Source organism: Temnothorax nylanderi, unplaced genomic scaffold (assembly GCF_030848795.1).
Source record: "Temnothorax nylanderi isolate EJ_2023f unplaced genomic scaffold, tnyl_v1.0 TNYL_tig0303_pilon, whole genome shotgun sequence".
NCBI lineage: Eukaryota > Metazoa > Arthropoda > Insecta > Hymenoptera > Formicidae > Temnothorax > Temnothorax nylanderi.
In genome coordinates, this window is record NW_027249365.1 from 75,052 (window position 1) to 95,696 (window position 20,645).

The 20,645-nt window shown below is 37.9% G+C and overlaps 6 protein-coding genes across 17 annotated transcripts; 3 read left to right on the forward strand and 3 right to left on the reverse strand.

The window, feature by feature from the left end:
* Window positions 1-1,354: 1,354 nt before the first annotated feature.
* Sac1 (Sac1 phosphatase) lies at window positions 1,355-7,221 on the reverse strand. Of its 3 annotated transcripts, none has more exons than XM_071719591.1 (9): window positions 7,066-7,221; window positions 5,923-5,990; window positions 5,701-5,792; window positions 5,282-5,622; window positions 5,089-5,200; window positions 4,659-5,002; window positions 4,127-4,504; window positions 3,725-3,892; window positions 1,355-3,660 (listed from the first exon to the last, which is right to left on the reverse strand). In XM_071719591.1, the coding sequence occupies exons 2-9, from the start codon at window positions 5,958-5,960 to the stop codon at window positions 3,382-3,384; spliced, it is 1,752 nt and encodes a 583-aa protein (XP_071575692.1). In that variant the 5' UTR covers window positions 5,961-5,990; window positions 7,066-7,221; the 3' UTR covers window positions 1,355-3,381. The 3 variants fall into 3 exon arrangements, with proteins under 3 accessions (XP_071575692.1, XP_071575691.1, XP_071575690.1); XM_071719590.1 differs by lacking the exon at window positions 7,066-7,221 and adding an exon at window positions 6,223-6,613; XM_071719589.1 differs by lacking the exon at window positions 7,066-7,221 and having other exon boundaries at window positions 5,923-6,613.
* On the forward strand, window positions 6,775-10,189 carry Rheb (Ras homolog enriched in brain). 8 transcript variants are annotated; one of them, XM_071719597.1, is made up of 7 exons: window positions 7,500-7,790; window positions 7,883-7,934; window positions 8,319-8,437; window positions 8,651-8,722; window positions 8,838-9,045; window positions 9,140-9,269; window positions 9,343-10,189. In XM_071719597.1, the coding sequence occupies exons 3-7, from the start codon at window positions 8,389-8,391 to the stop codon at window positions 9,430-9,432; spliced, it is 549 nt and encodes a 182-aa protein (XP_071575698.1). In that variant the 5' UTR covers window positions 7,500-7,790; window positions 7,883-7,934; window positions 8,319-8,388; the 3' UTR covers window positions 9,433-10,189. The 8 variants fall into 8 exon arrangements, with proteins under 8 accessions (XP_071575700.1, XP_071575704.1, XP_071575698.1 ...); XM_071719602.1 differs by having other exon boundaries at window positions 8,372-8,437; XM_071719599.1 differs by lacking the exons at window positions 7,500-7,790; window positions 7,883-7,934 and adding an exon at window positions 6,775-6,912.
* Window positions 10,190-10,436: 247 nt separating this feature from the next.
* On the forward strand, window positions 10,437-11,784 carry Cox7b (Cytochrome c oxidase subunit 7B). Its single transcript, XM_071719604.1, has 3 exons — window positions 10,437-10,630; window positions 11,200-11,363; window positions 11,567-11,784. The coding sequence occupies exons 1-3, from the start codon at window positions 10,582-10,584 to the stop codon at window positions 11,630-11,632; spliced, it is 279 nt and encodes a 92-aa protein (XP_071575705.1). The 5' UTR covers window positions 10,437-10,581; the 3' UTR covers window positions 11,633-11,784.
* On the reverse strand, window positions 11,691-17,331 carry Sec3 (exocyst complex component Sec3). 2 transcript variants are annotated; one of them, XM_071719587.1, is made up of 12 exons: window positions 17,228-17,331; window positions 15,851-16,395; window positions 15,567-15,721; window positions 15,236-15,463; window positions 14,630-14,866; window positions 14,280-14,520; window positions 13,878-14,095; window positions 13,623-13,813; window positions 13,061-13,428; window positions 12,824-12,969; window positions 12,559-12,753; window positions 11,691-12,421 (listed from the first exon to the last, which is right to left on the reverse strand). In XM_071719587.1, the coding sequence occupies exons 2-12, from the start codon at window positions 16,296-16,298 to the stop codon at window positions 12,269-12,271; spliced, it is 2,580 nt and encodes an 859-aa protein (XP_071575688.1). In that variant the 5' UTR covers window positions 16,299-16,395; window positions 17,228-17,331; the 3' UTR covers window positions 11,691-12,268. The 2 variants fall into 2 exon arrangements, with proteins under 2 accessions (XP_071575688.1, XP_071575687.1); XM_071719586.1 differs by lacking the exon at window positions 17,228-17,331 and adding an exon at window positions 16,787-16,951.
* Nitfhit (NFT-1 protein) lies at window positions 17,105-19,724 on the forward strand. Of its 2 annotated transcripts, none has more exons than XM_071719593.1 (7): window positions 17,105-17,206; window positions 17,656-17,797; window positions 17,914-18,069; window positions 18,159-18,362; window positions 18,439-18,651; window positions 18,738-18,922; window positions 19,338-19,724. In XM_071719593.1, exons 2-6 carry the CDS (start codon window positions 17,687-17,689, stop codon window positions 18,903-18,905), a joined length of 852 nt encoding a protein of 283 aa, XP_071575694.1. In that variant the 5' UTR covers window positions 17,105-17,206; window positions 17,656-17,686; the 3' UTR covers window positions 18,906-18,922; window positions 19,338-19,724. The 2 variants fall into 2 exon arrangements, with proteins under 2 accessions (XP_071575694.1, XP_071575693.1); XM_071719592.1 differs by lacking the exon at window positions 17,105-17,206 and adding an exon at window positions 17,275-17,417.
* Emc3 (ER membrane protein complex subunit 3) lies at window positions 19,083-20,564 on the reverse strand. Its single transcript, XM_071719594.1, has 3 exons — window positions 20,071-20,564; window positions 19,730-19,986; window positions 19,083-19,605 (listed from the first exon to the last, which is right to left on the reverse strand). Exons 1-3 carry the CDS (start codon window positions 20,217-20,219, stop codon window positions 19,232-19,234), a joined length of 780 nt encoding a protein of 259 aa, XP_071575695.1. The 5' UTR covers window positions 20,220-20,564; the 3' UTR covers window positions 19,083-19,231.
* Window positions 20,565-20,645: the final 81 nt, after the last annotated feature.

The following is a 20,645-nucleotide window of genomic DNA, read 5'->3' on the forward strand; positions in this document are numbered from 1 at the left end:
ATAAAAACAATCCAATTAACTCTTCTATTTAATTGTATCGGCTTGTATCTGGACTTTTTTCTTTTCTTACAAATACTCCCTTGCAAAATAAAAATAATATCGGGAAACAATCAAGTCTGATAAACACTCACGTTTACTAGAGAATGTAGAAAACATAAAAGCGTCATGTCATTTCGCCTTTTCTCATATAAAAGCGCCCGCTCCGGTCAGCGATTTGAAATCGGCACAATTTCCTTTCAGCGTTTCCAATCAACGATTAGGGTGGTTTTCTTCGAAGCCTGTTTCGAACCCTGCTACAGAGTATGGTCGACAAAAACCCTTTATTAGCTCTGTTTCCGTCATACGCCTTCCGGAAGTTATAGCATTCTCCATTTTCAGAATTTCGATTATAATTGACAGAAAATGTATTCCTCCCGAAAGTTTCCGATAACACGTTCTAAAAAAGGGTTCCAACAATTAAATATAAAAGATAGATAATCTTTTTTCTAAGAAAAAAATGAATCTTTCAAAGTTCTCGCATAAAATTCGCAATTTGAATCGAGGAATTTTGTAGTCAGCCCCATTCGTATAAAATATACTTTAAACGCTGCGAATATCGCGTACATGGCACTTTGCGTAATTATGCCTCTAGATACGCGATCGTAATTCCGCACAATTGCCGCACAATGGTCGAATTACGTGTCTGGAAATGCAAGCCGCAAGAGAGCCGCTTCGCGCCATTCCGCGAGACAAAGGCGCCCGCGCGCCCGACCCGGTCCTCCGACCGATCTACTTTAATACAAACCGTAAATGACCCGCGTAACTCTTCTTCCCTCCCTCCGACCCGGCGCTACCCCTTTTTCCCCCCCCCCCCCCCGCGTAAAAATTACACTCGCGGATTTTCGTCGTCGCCAAAATAATAAACGATTACCATCTACCTTCGCGCGCCGCGCGCGCGCTCGCGAGAACTCGTATTACTGTAAACCCGAAATTATATCGTGGATTTATGGAAAAAAAAAAGGAGAGGACAGCAGGGGGTTTTGAAACAGGACGGAAGAATAGCGGCGTGATAAACGACGGGGCGTACATTTTGCGGGCCAAATTGCCGTCGGCCGAATTGCGAGTGTTACGAGCGCGGATTACGAGCGGTTGCGCCGAATGGAAACGTTACGTTCGGACGCAACCGGCGGTTGACCTATCACCATGATATGGAGCAACCAGGATTGTCGAAACTCAACAAAATTAAGAAACAAAATTCGAAGGGACCAACTGATAAAATAAGCGGCCGCGATCTTCCGCTTTTGGCAGAGTTAAAAAAATCTGGTGATAAAATATGGATAAATTAGAGGAGCGAGGCATATTTTAGTATACAGCATTTGATCGTACGATTCATCTATTTGTAGTCAATATCACGTTACAATCTGAGTATCCGCAAGAAGGATAAATCATGAACGTTAGTTCGACGAGGAAGTCCGCCGTCCACTCGCGAGTTTTCCTTTCTTTTTTTTCTTCAGACGGTGAGACACACACACACACGTCTTTGAAATATTAAAAAATATTCTCTCGGTCTGACATATTTCTTTTCTACATTTAAATAGATAGACATAATTTGTAGCCGCATTTGCTGCGTGGATGTACGATAAAATACAATGTACATATATGTAAATCCTAAAAACGGTATATATATACTTTGGCTCAAGGTTCCATGCCTATACGAAAATTCAAACGTTCTCCGCAAACCGTGACTTGATTTACAACGTTAATCCTACTTTAAGCACTTTGCGAATCAGTAACGCTCCAATATAAACCAGTCGCCGGCGATGTATTCGGTTCATTTATACAAATCGGTTTTATTTATATAGGTCGCGTATCGAAGAACTTTCCAGTTTCTTAATAATCATCAGCATTTGTTCTATACTCGCAAAACGTAGACGAGTAAAAAGAATTGGCTTTTATTACGGAACGTCTCTTTTGGAAGATTTATTTACTTCGAGTTTAATTATAAATTATATTTTACTCCATTAAGATATCTATAGAAAACCGATTTAATTCGCACATGAAATTTATAAAATTTTATTTTTAATTAATTTATAAATGAAATTTCCGCTCAAATAGAATACGATATTTACAAAATTCAATATAAAAAAAGATACATATAGAAAAAGATTTACAATAAATAAAATTCATTTCGAATTAATTCGGAAAGTAAAATAAATAAAATTCCATTAATATGAATATTACTACTATTATTTCGAAAAATAATCGTTTAATTTAACTCTGAAAAATTCTGTTTTAAGTAAAAAGATTTATTATTTTCAATGGCATTTTATAAATTTTATTGAAATTAATCTATAAATAGAATTTTTTCGTTTAATGTATAAAAAAGATAAATATACATATAAAAAGATGTACAATAAATGAAATTTATTTTGAAAATTAATTCGAAAAATAAAATAAATAAAATTATAAAAAAAACTAATCGTTTAATTTCAATTTTTTAAGTTACATTTAAATGCCGATATTAAATTTTATTTTTAACTCTGAAAAATTCTGTTTAAAGTAAAAAATATTCATTACAATATAAATAATTGTAAGATAAAAGTTTGGTATGTTAAATAGAGAATATTTATTTTAAAAAACATTCACCATCAGGAAAATAATTACTTCAGACTTGTACACTCTACTGGCAGGAATGCCTGGACATTTCGATATGTATATGTATTATGACATAATACATATACATATCGAAATGTCCAGGCATTCCTGCCGGTCAGTGTACGAGAAAATTCCAACGCAAGCTAATAAAAAATCTGAAAAGATTCCATGAATTTTTTTCAATCTTGGACTGGAAACCGTTCTCACGCTTACTTCAGGTTATTTATGGACGGTGGGTACCAAGAACGATCTGTCATTTAGCCCTATTGCGGCCCTATTTGCGGCCGCCCCACTTACCCTGCCAGAGATTTAAAAACTTGTGATCCTTTACAATACATCAGAAGAATTTGTCGCAAAATGTCAAGCGAATCTTAAGGAACGAATGTCGTTCGAGAGTAGACTCCACTATCTATTATGCGGAAAGTGCAAAATCCACCGTAATGATAATTTATAATAGACACCGTGCCCTCCTTTAAACCTTGTACCCAAATAAAAACGCATTTGACAGATACAACTGCTTGTATCTGTGAAATGTGAATACCGCCGGAAATTAACATGTTAATTTCATAGAAATCGGCGTTGTTAATTACACGATGAGATCTATCTTTGTGCCGCGATACAGAAATCGAGGTACCGACCGATTGATAACTGTGCAAAACTAATACCTCTACAATCGCTTATCGCCATCGATATCCATATTGTACAATATGTATATAATTTGAAGTCTCATAAAATTATTAATTAACTCTAAAGTAATTTTGGCTTATCGACGTATTGCTTGCCGTGGTGGATAATGGTAGCGAAGGTACCGGCCACCATGGCGCCCCAGAATAGTATATAGAGTAATATTTCTGTTGTGTATCGCGATGGTAAGATTATGTGAGCGACCAGCATCGAGGACGCGACTAAAAAAACAAGTGGGAATGTAGTATAACGCCAATTTCGCTCGGATTCCAAGGGACATTGAATGGAAGTACATTCACCATCCTGGACGATGTAACGACCTAAAAAGAGCTCCAGCGAATCCTGTATAACATAAAATATCGTTACATCACTGAAAAAGAGAGAAATGTTTTCAAGATTTATTTACCTGTCTATATCCATCGGCGAAGTTGTTCTTATAATATCTCGTAAGAGAATTTAAACCGTCTTTCATCGCGCCCAATTTAGTGCGTTTTCCAGTTCGCGTGAAGTCAGTCTTCAACGCCCCTGTACCTGAATACTGGATACTTATCACATCTGCGTTATCAGCCCAAATCTAAAAATATCAATAAAAAATTTTTTTCAAACAGTATTATTTTTAACAGTATTATTATTTAAAAAATCAAAATTTCTCTGTCAATCTATACTTCAATAGTATTTAGTATGACTATTTATTATATAAGCATATTATTAGAATATTTATGGTATTTTATTTCATATTAAATTTTACATATTAATATTAAAAGTCTAAAAAAAAATTAAATTTTCGTTATCTGAAAAAATTCAATACCTGTTTGAAAAGATTTTCAAACGCAGGGTGATCTTCCACTTTTCTAACTATTTCTAGCCTGCTCAATACTTCATTGAGAACTCTCTTCGCCAGCATACTTTGTACAACATTCGTCCGGTCTAGACAATCGATGCAATTTGTACGGAAAACACCATCCTGAGCTGAGATCAATGCTCCATCCCTCATCAACAAGAAATACCCCATCTGTTCCTGATCATGGGATAGTCGGTCCATTAAAGTGTTCAATTTGTCCCACCTTAGTCTTCTGCATTCCGCATGAAAGTCAAAAGCCTCATATCGAACATTTTGGTTGTTAATTCTTTGGACTAAATTGCGATATGCATTTTCAAGCAGTGCTTCTGGTCCACGTTGATCGATCTGTTCAAAATATATGGTACGTTTATAAATACAAATGTGGTTATAAATACAAATCTAGAATGTAAATAAAATTGATAACAAAACTTCCTTACAATTACTTTAATTTTATTAATATCTAAATATCGTAGACAAGTGTGAAGAAAAGAGAACTTACCAAATTCACGAGAATCTGCCTTCCATAATGAAAGATTTGAACATCGAAATGACGAGCACAAGCGCTTTGGTGATCCTCGTGCGGACTGATCTGCGGCTTTGGCTTGTACTTCAAGTTTGGCGCCTGACACCAAAATAGAGGAATAGATCCGCGCGTCTGCACGAAGGAACTACGATCGCCATTCACTTCAATTAGCTGCTCTGTCTCCACGTAATTGGACACATTCCCGGTGGCGTCTATACCGCGTGAAAATAATCTCGTGCCAGCACGATGTATACCGCGTCTAGAGACGATGCCCCAGTTGAACGCAACGCCGTTCACGACCACCGTGTTCAATGAGACAACTGTATGAATCTCTCGTTAAGGTCATCGCAGAAAAAATATAAATCTTTAAAAATTTAAGTGACATATGACACACATCGAAGGATACAGCCATGAATAATGGGTAAACAAAATTTATACTGCTCCGGTCTTGCACTAAGGTCCTGCAGGAGGTAGGCGTTCCATACGAACCTGGGATCTGCCCTGTCATGAAGCGGCATCTAAATGACGATACATTCTTACTATACAACTGCTTATGATGCTGCATAAAACAGCAATATAAGACATGCAAGAATATTTACTTGCAAGAATTCAGGTGTCGTGTTATGCAACCTCTGCATAGTGTGACTGATGTCGTAGGTGTAACTGAAGTAAAAGTATGGTGTATTCAAGACAGACTTCACCATTTCCAAGTAAATGGCGTTATTTTGGACCTGTTTCTCAGTCAAATGCAGGAAGGACCTGGTATAGGGTATCACGTCCGTCGAGACTATCTTGTAGATGTTGTGTCCAGCTAGAGTACCACACATTTGAGCGTCCGTGATAACAATGAGATAACGACACGCCAAAAGGCGTATAGTCCCTATCAGTCCCCATATTTTCCTACGGCTGGCAGTTGTTGGAATCTGACTAGCGGTGCCCACTGCGAAAGGAAGCAAAGATTTATCTTATCATCTCGTTGGCTTATTAACTTAAGCACATTAAATTGCCTGTTAATTACCTTGAGTGTAGATCTGCTGACTCACTCTATCGACCACTAGCAGGACCTTGGTTCCGACCGGCTCTACGAAGAACTTCTCCGGGGTGGCATACCTTGACGTAACAAAAATTAGCAACTAGTTGTAGCAACCAAATTGACAGCACAATTCACAATTTTTTTTTGGCACGTGTATCTTGTGTATCAAAAATATAAAATGCACTCTACACATGACAATCTACTCACAAGTATAGGCTGTCATAGACATCCGTATTTGGCATCATATTGTCAAATGACGAGTGGATCGGGATACGCTGAGCAGACAGACGAGCCAAGCGAGAAAATAATAATAAAATAACGCCGGAAAAAATAAATTACGATCCTCGGGCGAAACGCGGCCCATATATACACATATATATATATATATATAATATATATTTAAAGCGCGAGAATCAATAAGAAAAAAAGACTACGACGCAAATTGTTCTTATCAACTCCGACTTGACATCATCAAAGGTTGTCAAGATCAGTCAGACCCAAAATAACCTCGTCACCGCACCGTGTCGTGGACTGTCTCTTTCTCTCAGCCACTCTCAGCAGTCAGCCCAGCCTTTGGATATCCATTCCATACTTCGAGGCCGCTCCGCAAGGTCGCGGAGAAAGCTCCGAAGCGCGCCGATTGGTTCGTGGACGATAAAAAATACTGACAATAAAAAATCTATAGTTTTCGTCACGTATACTATAGAGCTCCAATATAGTTGACGAGTTTCGGAACGCGCTTGTCGTCGACCTCCCGAAAGAATTTTTAGGAACTCCCCAAGATCCCTACCGAGCGACCAATTAGTGCCCGCGGAATATTCGGAGTATCGGAGTATTTGCGATTATTGCGAATATATTGCGATAGCAGACTCAAGGCTTCAGATGCATTCTTTTTCCCACCTCATCTTTTTTTCAACTTTCTACATTTTAATCATGCATTTAATTTCAACTCGCCGTTGTCAATTTCGACCGCGCGAGAATATGTACGTCGTTCGATATTTTCGCGGAAAATAATCTGGCGGGCGTCGACCGCCGATGCCGATGAGCGACGCCTACGCTCGCCAGCGCGCTCTCGCGAAGTGAGGTTATGTCACGCGGCCGAGCGCTCCCGGCTCCCCGACGTCGGTGAAGCTCGGGCAATCGTCGAAGGTGGGTCGGCCGTTCCTCCGAGGTCATTATGTCGCTCCAAACAACTGTGTAAGGCTGCGGTCCATTTGACGCTACAAATGCTTCGAAGCGTTCTTCTTCTCCTTCTTTCTTCATTGAAAGAAAGGAGAAAAGGAATGCTTCGAAGCATTTGTAGCGTCAAGTGGACCGCAGCCTAAGTCGAATCCTCTGTCTTGTCGCTACCTTTCTCGCACGAGACGAGCGCGAAGGTATAATCACGATCTAAAATTTCTGAAAGGAAGGAGGTCAAGGAGGGGCAATCGGCTCGCGGTTCCGTCCGGTCTGCGTGCACTTTTACGCTCGGAATTGCGCACTTCCGGCACGAAATTCCAGTAGATATTCCATCGGACGTCGCTCCTATTCGATCGAGCTGCTGACGCGCGAATATTCGGTACTTGACCGATCGGTCGATCGATTAATCGACTGCTCCGACCGCTCCGAGTGTCATTATGACACTGTCGTATCCTGGCTCGCGCCGCAATTCGCGGCGGCCGTCGAACGTCGAACTGCGTCGAACTGCGTCGAACTGTCAAACGCGTCATCCGGAAGCTAGCCGGGTCTTAAGTGCGGAGGCATACATGACACATGACGCCGAGTTATATACACGTCATTGACGTCATCTCGCTCTCTCTCTCCCTCCCTCCCTCCCCCCTCTCCCCCTCTTTGTCCGTCCCTCTCTTTCTCTCTCTCTCTTTCCCTTCGTGCATCGCGCGTACGCGTGCGTCCGTACTCCCGGACTACTGCGGACTACTCCGTAGTACGTGCATCAAACGGTGCGTAGTTCGGAACGTTATTTTCCCTCCGGCACCAAGTGCGAAGGTGCCGTCGATCAGCGTCGATTCGTGCGCGGCTCCTCCGGGGAAAAACCGTTCGCCGCTTCGTCAATCCAAGGAGCGTTACGCACCGATGTAAGACGCACTTCCGACGTGCATGCGTGTATCCTTCCTCTTTTCCTCTTTCTTTTCTTTCTCTCTCTTTCTATTTTTTCCTCGTTTCATAGCGTTTTCTCGCGGGATCGCCAATCCATCATCGGTCAGGCTTGCGGACAGCATGTATGTACCAGCTTACCACCGATAACAATGTCGTTAAGTTGTTTACTTTCCCGTCGGAGCGGAGGCCGCGTATCGCATGGAAAACGCTCCGCCAGCGCGAGAAATGAAAAAAAAATATACATATTTTGCAACGCGTCCGTCGTTACGTAAATATATATGTAAATGTGACGTATAAACGACGCTGACCCGGGCTGATTCACGCGCTTTTTTTTCCCCAGCTCGCACAGTTTCTCCTCGGAGGGAAACGCAACTGCGTCTTTTGTAGTTTCTCCGATGTGAGATAGCTCGCAGATTCGTTATCGCCGTTACGACCGCGAGAGACGCTAACGAACGCGAGGAGGATAGTTATTCCGGATAGTTACAAAGTCTTCCCTTGTTTCGCAGGTTTTAGCTGGATTATGCATCATCTTTCACTGAACATTCTTGCTGCTTTTCAGTTTGTAAATGCTACAACATGCCGCCCAAGCAGAGGAAAATAGCTATTTTGGGCTATAGATCCGTAGGTAAGACCACCTTGTGTGTGGGCGTCCTTTCTTTTTTTATGGATGTGTAACCTGGAACTCTTTTGCGACCGGACACAAATCATTAGCGCGTATTTAGATTTATATTTGTCATTATGTAACTGTTAAAGACACATTTATATACTTACTTGTGTTTGTATATTCACTTTGAATGCGTACAAACGCTCTAATGCCGTACGTTCAATTTTTTAACAGGTAAATCATCCCTCAGCATACAGTTTGTCGAGGGACAATTTGTAGACTCGTATGAGCCTACGATAGAAAATAGTAAGAGACACTTTTTATCTATTTATTAATCTTTATCATTTTATTCTAAAAATCCGCAATTTGTAGAAATATAGATCGCGTTAAGTGATACTACAGATCTTTCATTATGTTACAGCGTTCACAAAGAGTACACGAGTAAATAGTCAAGATTATGAACTCAAGTTAGTAGATACGTCCGGACAGGATGAATATAGTATATTTCCTACTCAGTATTCGATGGACATCCACGGCTACGTCCTGGTGTATAGCATAACCAGTTCAAAGAGTTTTGAGATTGTACAAATTATTTATGACAAATTACTCGACATCACCGGAAAGCTCCAGTAGGTATCTGCATTCTCGAGTGCTCGACGCGTTTGCATAATTTTGTTCGCGAACTGGACTCTTACACATCGAATATTATCCTTTTCGTTACAGTGTTCCGATCGTGTTAGTGGGCAACAAGACAGACCTGTACGTTGATCGTATGGTCACGACGGATCAGGGAAAGCGTTTAGCAAACTCTTGGAACGCGGCATTTCTAGAAACCAGTGCGAAACAAAATGAGGTACATCTGCGGATACCTTACCGCTCTCTCGAGGTATACTACGGAATTCTCGTTAAAATGTGTTTTTCAATAGTCTGTTGCAGATATTTTTCACACGCTACTGAAGGAGATCGAGAAGGCCAATGGGAATGTACAAGAAAAGTCGAATTGCATTATTTGTTGAAGAACCCGAATCAATGGCGTTAACAAAAATGTAAATGTGTAAAATTGGGTAAAAAAACCATTGGCATTATCTGGCACTCTGATACCTTTACACAATCCCATTAAGATAAATACAGGTGTCAAAAAGCGTTAATAGGAAGGTGCATGTGAAGCGGTTACATTTAATTTTTTTTTCCTCGCCATACAATATGTTATAAATAATTTAGTTGCAGATACACACATGACACAACATTGGATAATATTATTTATACATCGATGATTATATTATTTTTACGAAATAATCGATACTTATTTACGTTCCGGCTCAACGTTCGGTTTCTACAATTTAAGACGATAATCTGACATATCATTATTTTAATTTATGTCTGATTATGTTCAGGGTTTCTAGAGTAGATGTAGAATTTATTATTAAGATCAACGCTCATAAGTTAAGTTATATATAATTTTAGTTAAGTCTAAGATTTCTTTCCTTCTTATTACATTTAAGTATACACCTCTACGTTTTATAGAAAAAAAAAATATATATATATATCGAAGGGTAATTGAAAAAAATCTTCACGCAATATTTCCACATATAAATTATATGAAATTAACACATGAAAATTTTCGTTATTATAATAATTATAAATTACGATTCGTTGATAATAACGCACAGGAAAGTAAGGCGCTGTAACAATATTTTGTTATGTAAAAAAAAATTAAAAGGGATGTGCCAAAAGCGGTCGACCATCCAATAATTAAATCATTTATCAATATTATTTGACTTTGACGAAATCCGGCAAAAACTTTTTTTTCGTCCTGTATCATATATTCACACATATAAGTCGCACCACTACTGTACACATATATGTGTATATGGTACAAAAACACACAATGACGGCTCGGTTTTGCTTCTGTCTCTTTCTATCACATGATTAATTATCGACAGTACGTGTACATTTCCGTCCATCACAAACTCACGAGATGGCGGATGATCTTTCACGATCACGTGATCTCTTATCAAGCGACTGCTTTTCTCGGATACGCTTATGTTCTATGCACGATAAATTCGCAGGCGTGCTTCTCTCCGATTTTCCGACATTTCACCTGTCTTGTGTCACATTTCGCGGATTTTTCGTGGCTGCATCGAGCGCAGGACAATCCCGGCGAAATGCTTAATCACGTGTTGCGGCCGATCGCTCGCAACTTGGTCAGAGGCGGTAAGACTTTCTTTGCCTCACCGTTCGTTCTATCGCGCGGTTCAATCAGCTCTGTACCTTACATAATAACTGCGTTTCTGCATACACCGCTAAATTACTCTGTGCAAACTCGCGGCGATAATAAATAATGTAATCCTTTGTCTATTTTTAATGACGGATTCTTTGATCAACATTTCCTGCCAATTCTTTAGATTTCGACAAAGTAACAATTTTTTAATCGTCAGGGATTGATAATGCTTGTAAAACTGTGTTACGAGATCTTGTAATTTATCAGAGAATCTATTTTTTTACTTTAACTTTTTGGTAGACTTGGCTTCTGATTTTTCGTGATACAACTTTGACTTGGGATTGTATCGTTCGAATATTTAACATTGATATTTTGTCTACAGCATAAACTACTCAAAATTTTATCAGAAATTTGTTATTTGAATTGGTTGTCATTATTGAAACTGTGACTGTTTGTCTTTGCGCAAATGCATAAATCGAAAAATAACATATAAATGTATATAAACTGAGAATAAGAAAGACAATGTACTTTTCATCTAAACATGCAATTTTTCGATGTAAAGGCACTCGTTCCAGCAGTTCAAAAGCACTGGATATTAAACCGGCGACAATAAATGACATACCTGGACCATGTGGGACATGGAAAGACCACTATGACTCAAGACAGAAGGTTTACAATGTTCAATTAATCACTGGCCTTGTTGTCCTAATCAGTACCATAACTTATGTACGTATCAAATTTATATTGACTCAGATAATGTTAAATGTATCAAATTATAAGATCTTACTCTTATATATATCTCTTTATATATATTATATTAATGGAACCTTATTATATTTCTAAGTTTTATATATTTTTAATATTTTTTGTATATTTTTTGCAAATTAGATGGATGCGCATAATATGTAATTTCTGCACTTTATTTTCAGATAAAAACGTCAGGTGTTATCTTCTTTAACTTTAACCCACCCGAGGAGCCTGCTGAAAGCAAATAAATATTTATAGAAAATCTTAGATAAAAATAGGTACAGAAGCAATCTGGCCACACAGCTGTTGATGTTATGTACTTTATTATGCAAGTATAACACGCAATAACTTGTATTCTCCTCAATAAATAGTTCATATTTATGAATATGTTTATCTTGAAGGAGCTATTCTATGAAAATATGTCTTACCAAAAAATGATATAATTTCAATAATTGAAAAGCGTATGTTTGAATATAAATAATATATTGCAGCTAAATTAATCTTCATCACTTGACTATTACTCTGTAATGTTAAAATAAGTATTCATTATGTTTGAGTGCTACTCAATTTTTCATGATAAAAGATTGCAATATCTGATATACGAGGGCTGTTCAAAAAGTTCCTGAACTTTGTCTTGGGGTTTACTTACAACTTAGTCAACTTTATCTCCTTCTGACTAAGCTGACTAAGTTGTAAGTTGTAAGTAAACCCCCAAAAATTATAAAGTTCAGGAACTTTTTTAATAGCCCTCGTATATCACTCAAAGACATATGTACTTATCTACCTATATATTACAACTCTATATATATATATAAACTTGTTATAATAATCATATTAACGTTAAGTCAAATGAAATAATAATGAAAAGAAAATTGCATTTTAATTTAATGAGATCGTGCTATTTCTGAGAAAAATTCTAAAATATCCTGTATGGTAAACTCAAGTGTCACATTGCTATCTGGATAACAGCGTTGGATTAGTTCTTCAATGTTTCTATATTGCGCAATAAATTCATTTTGCATCTCGCGCCAAACAACCTAGAAATATTAGAAATAAATGAAACAATTATAATAGATAAGAAAGTAATTTTCATGTTTTTTTTACATGGGATTATACTGCAATTATCGTCAAATCCTAGGAAATGTAAAACACATCTCTCCCACGTTCTACTTACTTGTAACAAATTCTCTTCTTCGCATAGATGCTTCTCAACTTTTCGATACAAGTTCTCCAGACCTTTCTTAACTTCCCTCGCCGGATATTCCTTCACTACGCGTCGCAACTCTTGCTTACTGAAGGCCATTTGGTAACTGACTTCAGATTCTTTCACACCAGCCCCTACTTTGGCTTGTACGCCTTCAAAGAAAAGCTGAAAAATAAACGTTCTTCAATAACATATTCTTATGCAATCGTAAAAGTATTTTTAAATGGCAATTTACATTAAGTTTCTCAAGAGGTCGTCCAAAATACTGCGTAACATAAGCACGAAGTGCATCCTGATATTTTTGCTTGGCTTCCTTTCGCTCGTGATCCAAAACCGAGATTTTTAGTTGCGAAAGAAGATCATAGAGATGATGAAAATTCTCTATAAAGTGTGACAAATATTATTATATGCGATAATTATTAGTAATTGAAGTTAGACAATTTTATTAAATATTGAATTTTTTTCAAATTACCCATTTTTATAACTTCTTGTGGCGTTTTGTGGTGTTCTCGACTGTGAATAACAATAGCTTCAAACATAGTGCTTACAAGCTTCGTGTACCACTTTTCAAGATCAACCTTCCTGTCAGAATTGCGGAAAATCTTCTCTGCGGTTCTCGCAAATGGCCCGAAGTTCTCTATATACGGCAATATACCACATTTGTGTCGACGATTGACTTTCGTGTCGCATAATATGGACTGCAGCTGTGCTTGCACGAATTTATCGAACGCTCGTTTCACGTGGATCAGAGCGGATGCGAATGTCATCGATAGAAACGATCCGGTATCTTGAGCAGACATGACGTGTTGTGATAAACGCACTAATACATACATGCACCAACTGCAAATATACAATTACACTTATACAGTATATATATTAAGTATATAATAAAAATAAGGATTAGAGAAATTATATGTATTAATGATTTGAAAGCCGCTTGATAAAAACTCCAGATAATTTTACACACACACACACACACACACACACACACACACACACACATGCAGAAGTAATTTTTTCAAAACCCAACTCACAAGCTGTCGATTTTGTCCAGGAATCCGATAAAGTTGTTCAACTCGGTTTCCAATGACGGGAATATCGCGGCCATAGTCGCGCGCACGTCCTCGTTCACCTGACGCTCCAGTTTTTTGCTTGCCGTCGAAGTTACCGATCCGGGACTTGCTGCGCCGTTACTTACGTTCTCCACTTCCTCCATCTCGCTACTCTGCACAAAGCAACAGACGTTCATAGTCATACAAGTTGGAATAAAATTTTACCGATATATTTACTTTGGAAGGCGAGAGAACGGAGTCCAATTGAAGAAATGAGACACAGAAGCCTTGTTCGGCGAGACATACTGGCTGCATCTGCGAAAGTACGCAATCGAGTACAGAGTCTAAAAGATTTCCTTCGTCCATCGGGGTCCATGCTTCGCCACTCAGCAAACAGATAGGCGCCGGATTGATCAAATCTTCACCCTTCTGAGCGCTAGACTTCGATGTATTTGCTTAAAACATACCTCCTTATTAATACATATAATTTGTGAGAATGATATAGAGCTACGCAGTAGAGCGCCAGTGAAGATGAGCAGAATACAATTGTAGTCTAACTTGAGACTTTTAAATGCTTATTGTTTTATTTATTGTTTATTTATTAATTGGAATTCTACTGCAGAAAATCTATTGCTCTACCTTGCACACGTTTGCTGATGAGCTTATTCTTAGCCTCTTCAAAAAAGCGTTTCAGATCTCTTTTGTACAATTTACTCATGGTATCGGTATATACTTTAGTTAACTGTACAAAAGCTTTATTGTCTAATGCTCTTAGCAGTTGCATTAATTCGGTATATGGTACAAGCTCATTATGAACTCCTTGATGAGTCGGTAATATTAGATCTGTCATGGAAGTCGATGTGTCTCCAATATCGTTACCCTACAATTTGATTAGAAAATTAAAAACAATATTCCTATTTTAATTATACATATAATCATGTTATATTATTAAGAAAAAGAGACAGTATTGAAAATAATTGTGAAATTACCAAGTGTATAAAAAGATTGTTTAAGTGTCTAGCAACAATGACTGAGAACTTTGCTTTGAGTTTGTCCAACCGCCTTTTCTGTTCGGTGACAGCACTCAGCTTATCTAAGCCCGGTGGAAGAGGTGCTGTGATAGCTTTTAAAAGCGCCGCACCAGCAAAGCCAAGTTCTTCTCTCTCGCCTGGAAGCTCAGCTTCGTTCAAGGTACGTTGGTGCGTTGCAGAAATATCTAATTGCGACTTGAAAGAAAATTATACAAATTTATCCTCAAATAACACCAACATGGGATTTGATAGAAAATGCGATTCTGATTAAAAAGTCATATATCTTGGTACATGCTTCTATAAATTTATTGTAAAGATACCTTATATATCATATTTCTTAAGTATCAAGTTATTTATCGTATAATGTAATCAAATTTATTATTTATTTGTAGTATAGATAGCCCTTTAGGTATATATAAAAACATAATGACTTTATAAGAAAACAATTTACAAACATATGATTATAGGAACAATTAGATTCATATTTTCTACCAGATATCAGATCATTTTGTAATTGTAATAAAAAAGTTAATTTAATCATTTGTATCATTCTTATTTACTTACAATCACTAGATTTAGCTTATCCAACAAAAGTCTCGCATTGTTATTCGCCGTATGTATAGCCTGATTTTTCTGGCCAACTCGAGCCATAACTTCTCTTATTCTTCCTAACGCTTCATCGTACGCTGCTAATCGCGCTTCTACAATAGAGGCTTCGATTATTGCCGCATCTATACTGTTCATCAGTTGCGTTACTCTTTGCTCTGATGCTAAGACCGAATGTACATTTTCCTAAGTGAGAATAGAATAAAATATTATGTATTTCGCGATATTGCGTATTACTTACAATATCTATTATACTTTTCATAAGAAAAATTAAATATTATTGCTTTACCCCATCAAGAATAGACAGATCTTTTGAGAGAGTTTCCATAAAAAGCTCAGCGTTGGAAACAGCGTATTCACAATTTTCCATCATTTGCTTTAAATCAGCAGCTTCTTTTTCAGTGATAGGTTGGTAATCTGAACTGATAGGTGATGCCAGAAGATCTAAAAATTGTTACACTATTAAGAATAGAAGTATTAATGATGAAAAAATTTTTGTTTGCAAACATAAATTAAAAATATATTAGCAATTACAATTACACTCATTAAACGTAATTGAACACAAAGACATACCAGGCGTAAATGTGATACTGTCACTTTCCTTCAAAGCGGTTGGATCAATCAGCCACTCTTTGGGAATATTTTTGAATTCTGGCCTTTGAGCTAGGCTACACGAATATGTATAAAAATTACTAATAAACGTTCGCCTTTCCTGTGCCGTAGTGGATGTCCATTTGTAAACTTTGTCAATATGCATCTCTATGTCCATAGAATCATTTTTCACACCATCTACAATTTGTATATCGCTCAGAGGCCACGATTGTTTCTTCTTATAAACATTTTTGTCATTCTTCTTCACTTGGTACAATATAAGAGATCCTGGCGTGTCTGTCGTTGTAGCCAGGCACAAGAAACTCATCTTTTTCTTCTTGTAAGCTTTGCTAACATAGCATACGCTGAGCAGCTTTTCGTCGCTCAGGGTGAATACTTCCCTTTGTAAAGTATGTCGAATGGCTGCCATTCTGACTGGAGCTTAATTAATCTATATAATCTGCTATATTCTCCACTTATGTTCCTCGTTACTGCTTAAATATTGTATCCTCCATTTCTTGATAACCCTAAGCATTAACAATATTAGAATATATGTAAAGAGTATATGTTGTACACATATATATCGAAAATATATAATAATCATAGACTATCATTTCCCTTTTTCAGAGGACAACTTTTCTCAGATAGAAATTAATCAAAATCATTGTTTTAATAAGTAATTTAACAGTTAAACTCCAAATTATAGTTACATTAATTTATGACAATTTTGGGGGACACAATTTATACATTTTAAAGTTATTATAATGACATAACTATCTGCACTCGCACAAAATTAAACGTTTAATAACTCAATGTTGTGTAAAATTTGCAAATTTATAGAAGCAACAATAACAACCGCATTACATTAAGAAAATCCAAAGAGAGGTTATATCTCTTGCGTCAATAAAACATACATACTTCTCATGTATCTTTCGCAGTATCCACAAGAAAACATTTACGTAAGCGTTGTTGAAAGCCTATACGCCTGGCGATCGTTACGTTTTCCGTAATAAATTAAGTCACAAAACTGTCAAAGTGTCTATCTTCCCAAATATCCGTTCGAGAGAAGTACATACATACACTGACATAGGCTGCGTTCGGAAACGTCACCCGGGTACACACGGGTATACTCCCTTCTCCTTCTAACTCGCTGAGATAGAAAGAGAAGGAAGTATACTCGTGTGCACTCGGGTGACGTTTCCGAACGCAGCCATACAGGATGGTTAGTTGTGTCAGTAGTGAGCCATACGAGTAGTGACGTCGCAAATGCGGGTTGCAATTCTTAAAAGTTTAAAGCGAAATAAATATACATGCTAGGAGAAAGAAAAAGTAATTAAGGTAAAAAATTAAAACTCTTACACACGCTACAGTGTCAAAGACAGCATGACAGCATCACTGAGCGACGTCACCCCGCTGATACTCCAATAGATATACGTTGATAAAGTATATATGATATAACTAATTCAGCACAGTGAACAGTCAACAATGCGATAAGAATGAGACGTGCGTGGTCCATTATCGCCCAGTCATTCCCTGTGAAATGTTACAAGTAAGAAATTAGTCTATTACAACAAAATTATGCAATAAAAAAAGAAACGTGATGTTATCAGGAAGTAGGCCCGCTTAATTTTTTTATGTATGGTTCACAACTAACCGTTATATGGATTCTGTGCTTTTCAAGCGGATTTGGAAAGATAAATACTTTGAAAGAGAGCTACTCCCCTTTCATTATGTCGAAAACACACCCGTTGTCGCATTTATAAATCAACAAAGTTGTTGTGTTTCAGCGTGCAACCGGCGAAACGTTACACCGGTACAATGGCACATCCACTGATTGCGGTATGTCAAATGAGATCGATAGCTGATAAGGTGAAAAATCTGGAGGTTGTGGCCGAGCTAGCAGCCGAGGCCAAACGCAAATCCGCCACGGTATGTATACACTTGGCATTCTTGGCAACTAATAGTACTGCATATCTTACATTGAAATAACTTGTCTCTTCTAATTTCTATAATATTGTTCACATTCATCTTATAATATTTTGCAGATAGCATTCTTTCCTGAAGCTTGCGACTTTTTGGCGGATAATAAGAAGGACATCGTCGCTATGGCTGAACCTTTGACCGGACAGACAGTTGCGTCTTATAAAGAGATCGCTGTCAAAAATGACATCTGGTTATCCTTAGGCGGAGTTCACGAAGCTGTGAATACTTTAATTACTGTTTTACATCAATTTACATAAGATAGAATAGTTGTTTCTTTAACGATACATAAAGACGTTTATCATTTCAGTCAGGTAATGTGGAAAAGATTTACAATACACATATATTGATAAATAATGAAGGGCAATTGGTAGCCACGTACAGAAAGATACACTTATTCGACATGGATAACAAGGATACCGGAGTACGCCTGATGGAATCGGACTATGTGCTCAAAGGGACTGAAATTGTGCCACCTGTGCCCACACCGATTGGCAAGCTCGCGCTTAGCATCGTATCCTTTTAACCAGAACAAACTCTGATTTTCTTTATATAAATTACAAATAGCGACAACTTAACAATAAACATAGTGTTACGACATACGATTTCCCGAATTGTCGCTGACTCTGCGGAACATGGGAGCGCAGATTCTCACGTATCCGTCGGCGTTTACATATCAGACGGGCGCCGCGCACTGGGAGGTGATGCTGCGAGCGCGAGCTATAGAAAATCAGTGTTATGTCATAGCCGCGGCGCAAACCGGCGCGCACAACAAAAAGAGAGTGAGCTGGGGTCATGCCATGGTAAATAATCCATATATGCTATTTATCTTCTCGGTGAGATTAAAAGATTTCTCACGAAATTAAAATCGGAATCCATTCGTTTTCAGATTGTAGATCCTTGGGGCGCCGTCATAGCGCAATGTGCAGAGAAAACTGGTATAGCCATAGCAGAAATTGATCTCGCCCTACTGGAAAAAGTCAGGAAAAATATGCCGTGCGAGGAACATCGTCGCATTGACTTATACTCCAGAATGGAGTGTCAAAAGTCCATTTAACACAAAGGATTTAATAAGTAAATAAGTGATCATAATTAATTGTAATTAAACCATTTTAAGATAGATTTGTATATTCAGGAGAACTTGTAATTTTCTAGAATAAAGTAATATATTATTCTTATCAATTTTATATTTAAGATTGTTAGTGTTATCGCTTGTTAAAATTAAAATACACTATTATCATATTTTATCATTTTATTTATTAAAAAAACAGAGTTCTTTATAATATAGCTCAGACAGATAAATGCTGCAAATTGCTATTTAACATATAAATAAATTAGATATTTTTTTGGAATTTGTACGGTAAATAATTTGATTACTAAATATCAATTTGCTTTTCCTTGATGATATATACTATCTGCTAAGTCCGCCTTCGATTGGATACCCAAAAGCTCAACGTCTACTCCCTGTAGCGCCCAATTATGTTCACAGATCTCCAATGCTTCCCACTCAGACTTGAAGGCTGCTTTTGGATCAGGGGGCATGGACATCGCAGCTCCCGATACTTGATCCTGCACCAGTCTCGTGGTATCTGCAGCGTTATTCTCGCCAAGTACGAGTGTGTAAATGGACCTCAGTCCAAATACATTGAGAAAATACCACGAGGCCGAAGAAACCCACGCGGCGTCCAGCGTAACTAATTCTATGCCCCGTTGTAACATCGGCTTGAAACGTAGTGTTAGTGGAAATGGCACTTTAGCTGCAATCAAAGCATTTACATTAAATTATAAGCAATCTTGAAAAAGGATCTAGGTAAAGATCTAGTTACAAGAATCATACTTAATAAATGTACAATAAATATTCAATAATATCACGCTACATACTTGTCACAAATCCAGAGAACATCCAGTTGATCCAACCACCGATCAGTACCATAGGCAGGACATTGGTCACATTTCCCTTGAGCATTTCAGTCATCATATTTGGATCGGTCATAGGATTTTGGGAGACAGGAGGACGCTTCTGAGTCTTAAAATACCCAGTCTCTTCGTTGTTAAAGAAATGTCTCCTGGTCATGAAACCTACTTTCGGTATATACTGCCCGTTCTCCCGGAGCAGTCTGGAGCGTATCATGACTTGGCTGCAAGGTATTTAATGTCGTAATTAATATTCAGCCTCACGCGGGAAACTTAATCCAAGTTAATCGACGTGTACAGGTATTTACCTATCTTGCACCTGATGAAGCTCGACCTTCTTCTGCGAGGCGAGCAATATCGAGACATAGTGGCGTATTATACCGACTAGAAACGTGATCACTACTATCGGCAGGAATACCCAGCCTCGGATATTCGGATCTAGCAACAACTCGGCCATGTCGGCTGACTCTGCCGCGACAAGTCTATCCGCGAGAAGGGAAACAAGAAACGGAGCAGCATAGAATCATTCAGATTCACACTCGGTCACCATTATAGGTTATGACAACTAAACTCCCCTCCCTCCTCTATCGCAAACAATAGTAATATTCGATACATGGTGTAAGTTTACACCATGATTCGATAGACAATCCCTGCGTGGTCAACTCCAAAAGCGCAACTTGTCGTCGTCTGCTGATTGGCTGCTCGCAGGTGTTCGCGCACGAAGTCCACGCAAACTTTAGCTGCATTCCAATGTTCACTCGTTCACTGTAAAATGCAAGTATAAAAATAAAAAAAGCAAACGCCAGTAGTAAAAATAAAATAAGACGCATAGATTTTATTATAATAATATGAATCTCAAATTATATAATATTTATATTGCCAA